We start from the raw sequence: 15,324 nt of genomic DNA, 5'->3' as shown, positions 1-15,324 counted from the left end.
GTATGACGGTCCGTAATGTAGATTCGTGTTATGTCACTTGGCTTGATATGTCATTTTTATTCACTAAATTTAAAATCATGCAGTTTTTTGTTTAACAGTTTTTTTTTGAGTGAACAATATCGTACTAACGAGTTAAAATACTTTTATTAACTATAGTACTTACAGATATATAGTTGGTCAAACCAATTTGTCAGTCAGTAAGAACCAGGAAAATTATACTCATCCCTTTCTTTTGGGTGCTAGTACTTATTATTATCTCCTCGGATTTCACGGGCCTATAAATCCCGGTCTTTTGATAGGCTTGCGTGGGGATATAGTTAGTACTTATTATTATTATTATAGCCTTCATTGCTGGTGACTAAACTGCACATCATTGTATATCAGTTTTCTTCGCATCATTTTCTTGGGTTGTTGTCCAGCGTGTTCTGTGACACAAAGGCCTCTTCCAGCTTCTTCCATTCCTCTCTGTCGTTGGCTTTTTTAGGCCATTCTTCCTTCAGGTGCTAGTATTAGTGTAAGACAAAGATAGTATGATGTATGATTCTCCCTGTCTATGTTTGAAATGAGACAGTCCTTTGACAAAATATACTTGTTAAATGACTGTTCTTGGTGGTAGAGTGACATTTTCTGTATCGCTGCACGATTTTTTTGTACTATGTGGAATCCACCTCCCGCCTCGTTGTCCAAGGCGCCAGACAAATATAAATAGGTAATCGCTCTTTGTTGGGCAAATGACCGATTGTTAGCCGCTTCCAATGACCGCTCCATGGCTGACGTACGGTTTGGACCAAACTCTAGTGTTGACTAGTGTTGACGTTTCGCCTACCAACTACCAAATCGTGGCCGGCGGCGAATTGATTGTTTTCTTTCACATCAGTCGAGACAGTCGATAAAATCTGCAATAACTATTTTCCGAGACAATATATTAATATTAAAACGTGGCGTGTAAATAAAATAGAAAAATGAAATGTTTTCATATTATTCTACATGTTTTAGTTTTGCTTTGCGTCTGTTTAGCGACGTTATCACCACCGTCTGATAAGAAGGGACAGAAAGGTATAAAACCGCAGGAAGGACCTCGAAAACACAATGTTTTGGACAGGAAATTAGTGAATGAAGCACCCTACATTAAAGACATAATAAAGTATCATGCCACTTATCATCAAGACGTGTCTACAAAGAACTTTGAGAACATTGTGTTGGGCTATGTAACGCCGGTATGTACTTATTTCATGAATTAATGCTTTCTTATCATAGGTTATTGAAATTTATAAATGCATTGATTTTTGCAGTGCATACTCAAAGGGTTGTTTCCGTTGTACCGAAAGTGTGAGTTCACAAATGGCACGAAGCAGATGTAAAACGAAATGATCCAAATTTCTCAGGGGCTCACTGGGCTCATGTTTTGCAGATGCTTTTGGTTTCGAATGTTCACTGTGAGATGCATGTAAACTTGTTTTAGACATTCACTGAGAATTCTGCCACCTAGCCCAGTTAGTAGTGACCCTGCCTACAAAGCAGTAGGTCCTGGGTTCAAATTAGAGAGGGGCCGAATATTCGGCTGGGCTAAAACTGCCTAAAACACTAAAAACAAGTTCATTCAGGTCCGCGGTCTGCACTCATAACGTGTTTTTGGCCCTTCTCCCGACCGACCAGGAATGTTTATGCCAAGAAACTGACACGTCTCATACCTGATCGCGATGTTCATCTGTGCTACCTAGGCAACACACTTAAAAAAATATTGTTCATTCGGTATATATTTGGCAGTTCATACCAAATTCGGCCCAATACAAACATTGAAAAATATACCGAATAAGCGGGATACTGAATAATTACCGAATATTTGGCCCATCTGTAGTTCAAATCCTGGTAAAAGGGCATTTATTTGTGTGTTTATCACAAATATTTTTTCCTGGGTTATGGATGCTTTCCATGTATTTAAGTATATATCTACAATATCCATCTATTATTTATATTGTCATCTAGTACCCACAACACAAGCCTTTGTGGGGCTAGGTCGATTTGTAATTTTGTATAATATTGTCCCATAATGTATATTTTTTTTGATGTCCACCTAGTGTTTCATAGAATTAAGCACCACCAGAAGTCGTTTTTTATTCTATTGTCTACAACTCTACACTGAATCCATCCTATTCTCTGTCCGCAACTATTGCTTCAAGGCCAAGAATTTTATTACACTATTTTAACATTTAAAAAATCTATTTAAATTCTTCTGCTTCAGTGGAACAATAAAGGCTATGATGTGGCAAAGACCTGGGCGCCCAAGTTCAACTACATATCCCCGGTGTGGCTGCAGATCAAGCGGCAGAGCCCTAACATCTACATCATCTCGGGGCTGCATGATGTGGACCATGCCTGGATGAAGTCTCTACGCCAAAAGGGATCTGATAGAAACTTAAAAAGTCAGTATTGATATAAGTTTATCCCTTATCAAAGCACACTGGGCTGGCTTATTATGCAAAGTTATTTTTGTCAAAAATTAATTTCCATCTCACAACTGTTTACCTGGCCTGCCCTGCTTAAAGCCAAATGTTTTTGACAAAGAATTTCTTGTTGATGCACATCACATACCTACATATTACATAATAATTATATGTCATAAGTTTCAATACAGTAGTTCATGTCATAAGCTCTTAATACTTTTCTGCGGAACAAATATTTTAAAGTGGGTTCTACCTTTCAAACCATATTCTCGTTTGATATCATTCATAGAGAACTATTTTTTGTACAATGACAACGTTCTAATTTCTCTGTTTCATCTGTTTTGCAAAACCTCTATTTTAATTCATTTGAATTAAATAAATTTCAAAATTTCAATTGCAGTTCTGCCAAGAATCCTATTTGACAACTGGCAGTTGTCAGACCTCAAGGCCTTCTTCATGGAGCCCTCGTCACTCTCAGAACAGAAAGCCCTCATCGAGGAGGTGAAGAAAGCTTGCAAGCAGTGGAAGTTCGACGGAGTGGTGCTTGAGATGCTCTCGCAGGTCGGGAAGTATGCTGACCGCTCTGTTAAATTCATACAGCAATTTGGTGAGTTCACTTGCTCTGATTATTTTATTACTAATTTGGGTCTTAATTGCTTTAAAGCTACATTACCCTATATTCTAGATTCACTTTTAATTTTTTAGAACTTATTTGTTACCTAATAATGTTGCTAAACCTGATTTAAAAATCTGTTTTACTAGCAAAAACAGGCAATATACGTAATTTGAATTTTAAATGCTATTCTTACTGTTGGTAATCAAAATCATAAAATCTGTAAAAAAATTAAATAACTTGCATATTAGAGTTACAAGGCGATAACCAGGATAAAACAAATATCCACAATAAAAATTTCATATACAATTACATTTAAAATAAAATAACTAATCTTAAATAAAACAATAACCTAATAAAATAATCAACTTTGGGAACAAATCAAATTATTTTATTAAATATTTTGATTTGTGTTTTTTAAGTAGTCACACTTATTTATTTATTTATTTAAGCCTTTATTTTTTCTTAAATAGTTTTACATGATAAAAAAAAGTTTTCTAATATTATTGTTTTCCATTTTTACTATTTTAAGGACCCCTGTTGGGTATAGGCCTCCTCCATATCTTTCCACCTTTCACGGTCTTTTGCCTTGATTAGCCAATTTTCTCCGGCTTTTGCTATAATATCCTTGGACCACCTAGTCACACTACTATATAAATTATAAACTGTAATAGATGTCATATATTAAAGAAAAAGTGACGAAAGCCCTCCAGTGGTGAAGGCCGGATTCGTTCCGGCGTCTTTGGCTATCGCGGGCCTGTATTCGTATAGGAGGTGCAAGCATTACTGCTTGCCCTTAGAGTTGGTCAAAGATGCCTAGTCTTATTAAGATGGCATATAGTCGAGAAATTCGGACGGGTACCGCCGTGGCGGGGTGGCCTAGGGGTTCATGGCGTTAGCCGCGATAGCTAAAGACGCCGGTTCGAATCCGGCCTTCACCACTGGAGGGCTTTCGTTACTTTTTCTTTAATATATGACATCTATTACAGTTTCTAATAAAAAAAATTAAAACTAACTAAAAAAGTCCCCCAGATCTGATTCCTGCGGAAGGGTGCCCATAATGCTGGCTACATTCGACCGCTGAATGGCAATTCCGATCCTTTGGCTAAGGAATGAGCCAGCCCTAGGATCTCTGGTGGTGTCAAGGAGCATCTTCTTTAAGTCTTTAAATAAACTCAGCGCCTCCTGACCCCAAGGTCCCAAAGTCTCCACCGCAAACAAGTGATTGCTTGATAGTCCAGCATATTTGCGGCGCTTTAGAGCTTCAGCTGCTTCAGCTACTTACATATTAGTATCCTTCAGCTAGTGATAAAATTAAAACAGTAAAAGATACACAGCACTGCATTGAATACATTTTTAAAAAGGGTTAAAAGGGCAGCAAAAATGTATGTAATCAAAAAGTAAGCATCAAAATTAATAAAAAAAAGTTTTGCAATAGTAATTCTGTATCTAATAATGTATCATGAAATGTTGCAGGTCTGGAAATGCGAGAAGACGATTTCAGATTAATCCTAGTGTACCCGCCGTTCAGAGGCTACCCCACGGACGAGTTCTTCATCCAGGCCTTCAACGACATCTACCCTTACGTCGAAGCCGTGTCGGTCATGACCTACGACTTCTCGAATCCACAGAAACCTGGTAAGGAACTTTATATCACGTAAAAGACGGTGATGATTTATTTATGCTAATGATCTGGTTGAGATTGAGAATAATCTGGATGAGACAGTTGTGTTGTGACCGGTCATTGTTTAGCACCAGCAGATATCTTTTGGCTGATGTGATATTTTATAATGCTTTTTTGGGATCTATTGGGAGTTATAACCTTATGAGTGGGATTGTGTCCTTGGGATAGAATGGGTTTCAATACCCCATATACCCATTTTCAGTAACCAAAAATCTTAATCTATTAAAATTCTACTTGTTTAGAGGTTTTTTAAGTCTGCACGCGTCTACACAGCTAGCGTTCAATCAATGTTGGTGTTGACTGTGTTAGATCTTGGCCTTAACGAAGCCCTTCACATTGTACTATATAGCATGTAGCGTACGGCATAAAGATGAAGCTAAATACCTACGCAGTCTCATAATTTTATTATATTTTGGCTTCCAGGACCAAATGCACCTTTATACTGGATGAAACTATGCATAGAAAAACTCATAGACGACGACGAGAACCCCGCCAAGCGTTCCAAAATCCTACTCGGGCTGAATTTGTACGGCAACTCGTACACGGCCAACGGCGGCGGGCCCATCGTCGGCACCGAGTACATTGAGCTGCTCAAGAACGCCAAGGCCAATCAGGCGTTGACGTATAATAATAATACGGCGGAGAATTATGTTGAAATCCGGTTAGTTCAAGTCATAGACATAGGAACACTAAGGGCCACTTGCATCATTCACTAACCCGGGGTTAACAGGTTAAGCCTGGAGTTACCATGGTTACTAGTACAATTTGACACTGGGTTAACAGTTTAAGCGGTTAACCCTGGGTTAGTAGGATGGTTTGAATTGTTTATTTGAAAAATATAAACATTAAAACAAACTCAACATACCGTAAAATGGTCCTACTTTGCTCCTTGGTGGGTAACTATGCTCCAATTCAAAACAAGGACTTAACGTCTAATATATTCAAACATAATATTTCTATATTATTATTTATATACTCAGATAAACGAAATTGTATTCCTATATTATTTTTTATTTTGAATTGCTACGTTTTAGTCATAAAATTAATCTCACTTTTTTTGGCCGGGCCTATTAATTTGGCGCACATTGGGGTAACTTTGCACCCCGAAGTAAACTATAGGTAGGAGCAAAAATACCCCAGTCAATGGGTATCTTGCGGTCCTTATTCATAGCTTCGTTTTATATAAAACAACATTTCATAAAGTCAAGTCGATTTACCGATAAAATGTGTTACTTACATAAGATGTTCTTCTTAATATTCAATTCGTCTGAATATTTATTCAAGAACAGTTTAAAAAATATTTAAAATTTCCTTAAAGTGGAGCAAATATTGGAGCAAAGTAGAACCATTGTACATTGTAGTCATTTTTTTCCTTTTAATTCTTACGTAATAAATATTAAACAGGAGAAAGGGGGTCGGCCTATTCTAATTTTCTCTGACATAGGGGGGGAGGGGGTAAAACTGATAAAACACGTCTTACGTAATGAATGAATGGCGCCTTATCTCTAAAAATAAATTCCGACTTCGTGGTCGTTGTATCATGGTTGGATTGGGTCATGAATTGCATATTTCTTTTTTGTTATTTTCTTGTTATAGGTGTAGGTATGCAGTTTTTTTATCCCTTAATAGCTAAATGCCTACACAATTTGGTAACTGACAAAGTAGTCTCAAAATACAATGGAATGCCATTTTATAGGCTTTTGGGTGTCTGGAGGACAATTTTGCTAATTAACCAAATCTTTCCTTTTTCAGGACATCGCAGGGTACAAAGAAGATATTTTTTCCCACGCTATACTCCATACAAAAGCGGCTGGAGCTAGCGCGCGAGTACGGCACCGGAGTCGCCCTCTGGGAGCTAGGACAGGGTCTTGACTACTTCTACGACCTCTTCTAATTATGTGATATTAACTTTAAGTTGTAATAAATGTTTGTGTTAGTTTATTGGCGTCTTTTTTAGAATCCCCGATCTTTCGGGAACCGTTTGAAGTTGAAAATCTACAATTACAGTGTCAGCGGATGTGGTTAAAAAGATGTTAAGGAAATAAAGATGAGGTAAGTGATATTTAAGTAGCTTAACCTTAACTTAATTGGCTATTAAATATTTTTAAAGAATCAGATCAGACTAAGGATCGAAGCAAATGGTAATTAGTGATATTTTTATTCTTTGTTTATCTACTGCTTCAAAAACAAACATGATTATAGGGAGCGTGCATTAAATTTAGGGGGCAGCACCGGCTTAGAGGCGTTGGAGCCTTACAGTGTCCGATCCGATATCGGATGTCGCATACGACTTCAAAGAAGCAAAAAGTAAAAAATACCTTTTTATTTATTTTTATACCTACAATTAATTTGTTTTGTTTTAGAATTTAATGCAAAAATAAAAGTACTTTATGCCATAGAGTATTTCTAGCAGCTATTTTTCTCCAAAGGTCATCCGACATCCGATATCGGATCGGACAATAGCAGATGTCCAACGCGCATGGTTTTTTTAGGAGACAAAGTTGCATAGGAGACAAACGAGCAGACAAATCGCCTAATGGTAAGCAATTACCGTTGCTCGTGGACACTTGCAACACCAGAGGGTTTACAAGTGCGTTGCAGTCCTTTAAGATGGTACGAACGGCTACCGGCCGCTTTATTTAAGTCCTCCAGTCAGGTACGGTAGGTAAAATAATCCTCTTTATCTTATTAGGTTAGCATCGCTAACTATTACTATGCGTAATTAATTCCTACGCTATCCCAGCTTTTTCCCGCCTTGTAGAGGAAAGCGACTACAAAGAGAGAACCCACCTAGCGGGTTCCCGGCACTCAATGTGTTAAGAAAATCATCTTTGTTAAAGCAACAAGAGGCAGCTGTGGATTTCATGTTGTTAAGGAACCATTAAATTAAATCGTCTCCGTGCTAATTAAGCAACAATACAACAACAATGCAATAACAACAACTTACAACTTGGGGTCACAATTTGGTTAAAATGATATACAAGTATGTTGTTAAACCTCTGTATTAAATAACAGTTCAGTCTTATAAGTTAATCCTTAACTAACACAAATCATTCTATAGATAATTACCTAAATTACAAAGTTGAAAGTTACCAAAGCCATCACTCGTCATTTGATTTTCTACTTTATGACACAGTCATAAAGTGTAGAATCAACTTTGCTTAGGTAACCAGGCTTGCTACAAGCCCGCACCAGCTATTTGTTAGACGCCAGCCACCTTCGGTTTCCGCTTGAGCTCCATCATTGACTGGGGCCCCTTCATCACACGGTGCATCAGGTCCCAGCACATTTTAGCCGGAAGTAAGCTGGAACAAGAAGAAAAACTGTAACCTGATTACGGTTTTTAGGGTTCCGTACCCAAAGGGTAAAAACGGGACCCTATTACTAAGACTACTCTCCGTCTGTCTGTCTCATGAACAGTGATAGCTAGACAGTTGAAATTTTCACAGATGATGTATTTCTGTTGCCGCTATAACAACAAATACTAAAACTCGCGCGGCTATGTTGATGTCAACTTTAGCCAGTCTTTTCCGAGACCACGGGGACAACGCCGTCCTCGAAACGTGGGAGCTAAATTTATACGCGATTAAGTCCCGTTTTGCTATTTAAATAATAATGAATAAAAATCGCGAAAAAGCGAATTTTTCGTATCTAGGTACTAACCATTTAAGTGGTAGGAGGTACCGCACGGAGCCGGGCATGATGCAGTTGACCTCGTTCTTGCGGATAGAGTCGATCATGGTCTCGGCCACATAGTCCGGCTCCAGCATGGGCATGAGGCGTGGAGTCACGCCGTCGAACATGCCCGTGTTGATGTAGTAGGGGCACACTAGCGTCGCGTGGATCGTAGTGTGGCCGTGTGCCTGGAAATATGTGAAAGTTTATCAATTTATCATCCAAAATATGATGAACCGAAGGATAGGTATCGAAATCCACAGCAAAGGGGTTGTAAGTACGTTGCCGTCAATTAAGATGGAACTCTCCGTTTGTCAATGATTGCCACAATAATCGTGATGCCTTCTTTGCAACAGCCGCACATGCCCGCTTATCGCATTCATATTCCCTGTATTATGTTTTCGCATCAACATCAAAACATCAAACATTTATTCAGCAAATAGGCCACAGGGGCACTTTTACATGTTAATTTTTACATACAATAAAATTAACCCAAAATTACAAAAAACAATTACATAAATATTAATGTTAAATTACACAAAAAAAAACTAATAAAAACTATACAAATAACAGAAGTACTAAAATTGTTTAGAGATGTAAAGGTCTCTAGGTGTCAGAGATAAAAAGTATTTTGCATTTAGCATATTAAGTATTTTGCATTTTCAACATTTTTCCCAACTGTCACCAGTGGCAACAGCTGGCTTTTTAAATCCAGTGATTACTTCTAATATCTACAGCTGGGATTTCTTTCCATCTGTTAATACTAGAGGTAGCAAATTGCAGCAGACAAGCGAGAATAATTCTTACCCTAAGTTCTGTGAAGAGGCTCTCATGGAAGCCGACCGTGGCAAACTTGGTGGCACTGTAGTCCGTACACCGGTAGGTCCCGAGAAGTCCCGCTACTGAGCCCACCGTAACAATATGCCCTTTGCCTGTCTCGATCATCTCAGGGAGGAAGGCTTTTACTGTCTGAAATATGTTAAAGCTTACTTAAACGAATTTGTACATTACGTAACAAACAACATAAGTGTTTGTTTAATACTTTAAACGATGATACTTGGGGCACAGAATAAATAATTAGTAGTATTATACTTGGGGCCAGTTGCACAAACCACAATTGACAGACTGATCAACGCCACTCAGCAGGGAACTTACCTACTCTATGAATTTTCCCATATAACCAAATCTATCGAACAAACGGTTTGGTGCAACGGACCCTTAGTAAGTGCCTTGAAAGTCTACATGCGATTATGTTTTCGACTCTCAAAAGAAGGTCAATTTTAATTTATAATAATCTTTACAGGTTTTAATGGCAAGGTAGGCGACCTTGTTCACCAGTCACCACTCACCCAATAATGCGAGAGGATGTTGACTTTGTAGGTGGTTTCGATGGCCGAGTCGCTCAAATCCAGAAGTGTTTCCCCAAACACGGTGCCTGCGTTGTTGATGAGGACGTCCACTTTCCCCACCTTCAATAATGTAAGTAAATTTGCATTAGTTACACAGTTACAGTGTAAATTTACATACGATGCAGGCATATGTACACTGTATTGTTTGCATAATGACTTGCTGCTTGTCAAGTTTTAAGAAAATGTACATTGAACAGACAGCTGTAGAAAAATCTAATGGAAACGAAAACTGCCTTGGGGTAATCTAAGACACTTTACTGTAAAAAAACAAAAGAAGGTACATTGCAGAGATACCTACTTACACAAAGAAAGTACCTATACTACAAAAGGTATCCCTTTCAGGGATCTCTTCCAGCTAAACTCAAAAAATAATCGAATTCTACCTATATCTTGTATTGTTATGATAAAATATATTGCTATACTTACAGGAGATAACTTGAATTCTAAGTATTAGGTACACGTAGCGTAATAAAAACGCGCTCTCTATTTGACGTGCGTTGCATGTCAAATAGAGCCCTGAGGGCCTACCGCGAACCACGTTCGACGTGTTGCCTCCCTGTCACACTTACGTACGAATTTACAAGTGCGACAGAGAGGCAACATGTAGAACGTGGTTCGCGGTAGGCCCTCTGTTCTTTAGCTTTTTTTACCTCCTTCTTAACATTTTCAGCGGCCGCGTAGACGGCGGCGCGGTCGGCTAGATCCACGACGTAGCTAGCGATTTCGTAGCCCTCCATCGTCACATCTGCGCACGTCTTCTGCAAACCTGGTAAGTACATATTCCCAATTTTACTTAACTACCATCCAACTATAGCCCAAAAGCTTCTAACTATGGGCCGAAACTAACCCAAATAGTATCTACGTTCCAGCACCGAATAAATAATAGTACTTACTAGGTACAGAAGGTTCACTCTCTAGCAAAACGCGTCTATTATGGCAGATAGAATGGCAAGGTGGCGCAAGCGCGAGCAGGCGTCCGTTTCGTAGCGGTGCGCGGCAATTGCTATGGCTAGACACCAGAACTGGTGCAAACATTTTACGTATTAAACTTGTGGAGTGTGGACCATAAGTTGTAGGTTTGGACTATGCATAGTTGGATTACGGTACTAACTGTATTCTTCCCGCATCTTAGTCGGCGTAGAATAATGATTTCCGTGACAAAAACTATCCTGTCCCCCGGGACACAAACTTTAATACCAATTTTATTTTCATCTTAATCAGTTCAACGGTTTAAGCGTGAAGAGTTAACAGACAGACATTCAGATCTACTTTATCATTTGTAATATTAATAGGGATAGGTAGGCGTGTCTTTTTCTTTAGCACGTCCTGCAGTTCAAATTGCTTGATGCTTGACTATAAAGAGCGAGGGGTTGGTAGTTCCGCCTTAAACTTGAATGTAATAAAAGTACTTTGTATATAATTGTTCCTTTTTAGGTCGAGGGTGGGTAGAAATTAGTCAGGTGTTTAAAATTTATATATGTACATATTTATTCATGCAAAATACTTACATAATTAAAAATGTGACTATTGGTATAAAATATCCGCGTCTAAATTGTATAAAATAAAATGTAACACTTATTTTATTATTTGTAGCTTCGGATAAAGTTAATTATTTTAACCCGAATTTTAATCTCGTGCCGCGTAGTTATTTATTGTAATTATACACATTCTTGTTCACAATCTCAGATACTATTAACTTATTACCCAGTCTAAGCACGCGAGTTTAATTTATTACAATCACTAATTTGTCATTCTTCACAGCCATCTGATGGTAAAGTATCTCGGAAGTTACCTCTAATCTAATGCGATGAAATCTGTCGTAAATCTGTGTCGTTTGCATAATGACACAGATTTACGACATATTTCCTTATGTGGGATGGTTATATTGTCAACACTTCATTTTTAGGGTTCCGTACCCAAAGAGTAAAAACGGGACCCTATTACTAAGACTCCGCTGTCCGTCTGTCCGTCCGTCTGTCCGTCTGTCACCAGGCTGTATCTCATGAACCGTGATAGCTAGACAGTTGAAATTTTCACAGATGGTGTATTTCATTAAATTATTAAAAAAGAATAAAATGAATATTTAAGGGGGGCTCCCATACAACAAACGTGATTTTTTTTGCTGTTTTTTGCGAAATGGTACGGAACCCTTCGTGCGCGAGTCCGACTCGCACTTGGCCGGTTTTTTAAAAGTTGTTTAGTTTAGTTATTGTTGTAATTATATACTCTAACTACTTACTTTATATCAATTACTTATTATATTTATGTTCTACACCATATCAACAAGAGTAGAGTATATTTAAACAAATTATTCATACAGCAACCAGCAGTGCAACCTAGCAGAAACGTCGGATTAACGGTAAAATAATGAAATTTAATCGCGGTAGACCTGTTAATGTCGTTAAATATGTGTACAAAACGCGAGTTTAAAGTGTTATAAATTATACAAGGTGACCCTAGTCTCTGGACATTCTAAAACATGCAAGTTGATTTATAAATTTCTGACTAATATACGTATTATAAAAAGCGGAACAGTATCTAAGGTCACCCTGCATTAATGAGTCGGCTGTATTCGTAGTTTCAAACATACCTTCTTTATTAATGTCCCAAACAACCACCTTAGATCCCAGCCTCGCTAACTTGACTGCCAACTGTCGACCCACTCCTCCACCGCCGCCAGTCACCAGTACCACATCACCCTTCAGGCTCTTCATAGGCCTTATTGCATTTGGCACTAAGGTCCAAAATAGCGACTCCATTATGTAGTAACATGATAAAATGAAGAATAGGACAGTGTCCTTTGCGATGTCAAAAATTTTCGACATCTGGGAGTGTGGGTTTATTTTTGTTCCTTCTAACATTTTCGTGTTCTGTAAAAGAGACAATACCTTTTTTTTTAAATATATATACATTTTAATGACTTAAGTTGTCTAGATTATTAATAATAACCCTTATACCTAGATTATTTTTTTGCCGTAGCTTAGGGATATCATACATTATATCTCTGTAGGTAAATTGAGTAAGAAAAGGCATCAATTGTAAGTGATATTGTTAGTAAAGTAGATATAAAAGGATATCGTGTAATAGGATAATAAATATCAACATTGGCAATAAAAGTCACATAAATAACGGTTCTCGTGTAAATGTCATCGTTGCGCAAAATTGGATGGCCGTTTCGAGGCCTAAATTATTTTAATTTGGGACATTCTGGGTCACCTTTTTCGTGTGTGAAATATTCAGCGGACCGCCTTATTATTTTCCTCAATGCCTTATTTTATTTAGTCAGGTCCGTTTCTTAAAAAAAGGCTTTAGTAAAAGTCACCTAAGTATCTCGAGTCTTTAACACGTTTTTATATTAATTTCACTTGTAACAGTTACAACAATGTAATAAGTAATGCAAGTCGATTTTAAGTTTGACCTACTACGAGTATCTATTTATAACAGCCGTATCGTTTTGAAACTGTTCAAGTGTATAATTATAATAATACAGATGACAATAAAATAATCTGGTAACAAGTAATTAAGTACAGTCGGCAATAACTGTGTTTTTGAAAATGATATTTTTGGCAAAAAAAATATTTTACATTGATTTACGGTCTAAAATGAGTGGTCATATGTGTTGTTGGTGCACGCGACGCGAGAGCTGATTGCGGTCATAATAAAACCACTTTCTGCGATTTCTGACATTGTGCGAGTATGTTATATTGCAACAGACAATGTTGCAGTCCAAGAAACCTAGGCTATCGGATTTCCCTCTGTAGGGACGTAATCATCATTACCGGACGATAACTAGAACGTGCCTGCGTGCTTAGAACGACGCTACGTGTGACCCCAAACTGACGTAATAATCCTCTCCTCTCATTTGAGGTTTAAAATAACAATTTAATAACTATAGTGTCTGCAATTAGGGAACTAATTACGATTGTAATGCCAAAATTGTAATTGCACTTAGCATTTACATATGTGATTGTACTTTTGTACTGTCACCTGCAATAAGATCTTGTACCACAAAGTGTGCAAAAATATATGACAAGATCTTATGGCTACAAAAAATAACACTGTCAGATATTTTTGCGCCCTTCATTGTAGAAGTTATTATCGCGGATGACAATGTGTACCTAAGTAGTAGTAGTAGTAGTAGTAAATCACTTTATTGTACAAAAAAAAATTGTTAACATGAAATTCATATAAAGTAAGTATAAGTACTAAGTATTATTTAACATGTCTTTTTATTTTGTTTCTTACACAGATCGACAGAAATATGCTCATGATTTTACGTATTTCGCAAGACGTGATTAGTAGGTTCTCATTAAAGATTAATTAGAACTGATCGAATATTAAAATACGAGTTCACTTTCATCGGTTTCTTCAGCATGCATGTCATCAAAATTTACGAACGGTAGAAGGTCAACGAGTTTGTTTGTTCTTAGAAAGTAGACGAAAAGAAAGTGGGACCGCCGGCTCTTAGCGTGGTTGGTGTGAATTGGAATTGGTATAAATAGTGTTTGGTATTTTATGTCGGTGTCTGAACAGCCTTAACTTATAAGTTTACGTAGTTTAGGTATAGTATACAGACTGACGAGTGTACTGACTGTGAGTAGTAGACTGTTTGATTTATGCTCGCTTGGTAAAATCCATGGGCCAGCGCGAAAGCGTAGCAATATTTTTGCCGGTAAGGGCATTTATTTGTGTGATGAACACAGATATTTGTTCCTGAGTCTTGGGTGTTTTCTATGTATTTGTATATTATATATATCGTTGTCTGAGTACCCACAACACAAGCCTTCTTGAGCTTACTGTGGGACTTAGTCAATCTGTGTAAGAATGTCCTATAATATTTATTTATTTATTTTTTACTTTCGTAGGTATTTAAATTATTAAAATAAGTAAAATTATTTTTTTTCACAAAAAATTGGAACGTGTACTAAAGTTAACTCGCATATTTACTCGTCATACTCCTACATTTAATTGGTTTAATTCACACCAACCATTATTCACACGTTACAATTTTGACACAGTTTTAAATTATATATATAACGATGATATAATACATAATCAAAATCATGCTCTAGATTTTTTGCAATGTCGATAAAAATGCTGCAAATAAAAAGTGGGTCATCTTTTTATTAAGATGGTATCGATAACTATATTCATTATTTTTAAACACCACTTAATCCATTTTATGAATTTTATTTAGAATAATATTCCATAGTATTTTTTAAACAAGTGAACCAAAACGAATACTACATTAAGGCATTATAAAATACTAAATTTTGATAATTTCGATTAACTTCTAAATGAAATCCTTAAATTAAACTAACACAACATAAAACAAAATCATACCTTCGTCCGTTTTTGCTCAATGAAAAAATGTGGAAAAAATCCAAAATATTTTGATCGAAGCGCGCGTTATCCACTCTCGCGCAAGTCCCGTGCGTGCGCGGGCGGTCTCGGTTGCGACTGGCTGCGCCTGCGTCGACTTACGAGATCGCGGACAAT

The 15,324-nt window shown here is 37.4% G+C and overlaps 2 protein-coding genes and 1 long non-coding RNA gene across 3 annotated transcripts in view; 2 read left to right on the top strand and 1 right to left on the bottom strand.

Annotated features, from left to right (window-relative positions):
• The first annotated feature begins 848 nt into the window (after window positions 1-848).
• Window positions 849-6,682, top strand: LOC134746576 (chitinase domain-containing protein 1). Its single transcript, XM_063680994.1, has 6 exons — window positions 849-1,217; window positions 2,243-2,423; window positions 2,845-3,051; window positions 4,534-4,695; window positions 5,165-5,402; window positions 6,494-6,682. Exons 1-6 carry the CDS (start codon window positions 963-965, stop codon window positions 6,633-6,635), a joined length of 1,185 nt encoding a protein of 394 aa, XP_063537064.1. The 5' UTR covers window positions 849-962; the 3' UTR covers window positions 6,636-6,682.
• A 1,134-nt stretch (window positions 6,683-7,816) lies between these two features.
• On the bottom strand, window positions 7,817-15,189 carry LOC134746573 (short-chain dehydrogenase/reductase family 16C member 6). Its single transcript, XM_063680993.1, has 7 exons — window positions 15,169-15,189; window positions 12,416-12,695; window positions 10,476-10,591; window positions 9,766-9,885; window positions 9,224-9,385; window positions 8,405-8,604; window positions 7,817-8,046 (listed from the first exon to the last, which is right to left on the bottom strand). Exons 2-7 carry the CDS (start codon window positions 12,684-12,686, stop codon window positions 7,944-7,946), a joined length of 972 nt encoding a protein of 323 aa, XP_063537063.1. The 5' UTR covers window positions 12,687-12,695; window positions 15,169-15,189; the 3' UTR covers window positions 7,817-7,943.
• LOC134746575 (uncharacterized) overlaps window positions 10,338-15,324 on the top strand; it is a 72,753-nt gene continuing 67,766 nt past the window's right edge. The window contains exon 1 of the long non-coding RNA XR_010128242.1: window positions 10,338-10,456. This is a non-coding gene — a long non-coding RNA (uncharacterized LOC134746575). The remainder of the gene's footprint in view (window positions 10,457-15,324) is intronic.

The sequence above is a fragment of the Cydia strobilella genome, chromosome 13 (assembly GCF_947568885.1).
Source record: "Cydia strobilella chromosome 13, ilCydStro3.1, whole genome shotgun sequence".
NCBI classification, from domain to species: domain Eukaryota; kingdom Metazoa; phylum Arthropoda; class Insecta; order Lepidoptera; family Tortricidae; genus Cydia; species Cydia strobilella.
The sequence above is the reverse complement of the archived record's forward strand: the minus strand, read 5'-3'. Positions and strand labels throughout refer to the sequence as shown.

Bases quoted from the DNA above. Each gene is read 5' to 3' on its own strand.
- LOC134746576 (XM_063680994.1), top strand. From the start codon at position 963: ATGAAATGTTTTCATATTATTCTACATGTTTTAGTTTTGCTTTGCGTC. The intron at 1,218-2,242 runs GTATGTACTTAT...CTTCTGCTTCAG, and splicing joins TGTTGGGCTATGTAACGCCG to TGGAACAATAAAGGCTATGA. The intron at 3,052-4,533 runs GTGAGTTCACTT...GAAATGTTGCAG, and splicing joins TAAATTCATACAGCAATTTG to GTCTGGAAATGCGAGAAGAC.
- LOC134746573 (XM_063680993.1), bottom strand. From the start codon at position 12,686: ATGTTAGAAGGAACAAAAATAAACCCACACTCCCAGATGTCGAAAATT. The intron at 10,592-12,415 runs GTATGTTTGAAA...TGTACTTACCAG, and splicing joins TTGGGACATTAATAAAGAAG to GTTTGCAGAAGACGTGCGCA. The intron at 9,886-10,475 runs GTAAAAAAAGCT...ACATTATTGAAG, and splicing joins CTGAAAATGTTAAGAAGGAG to GTGGGGAAAGTGGACGTCCT.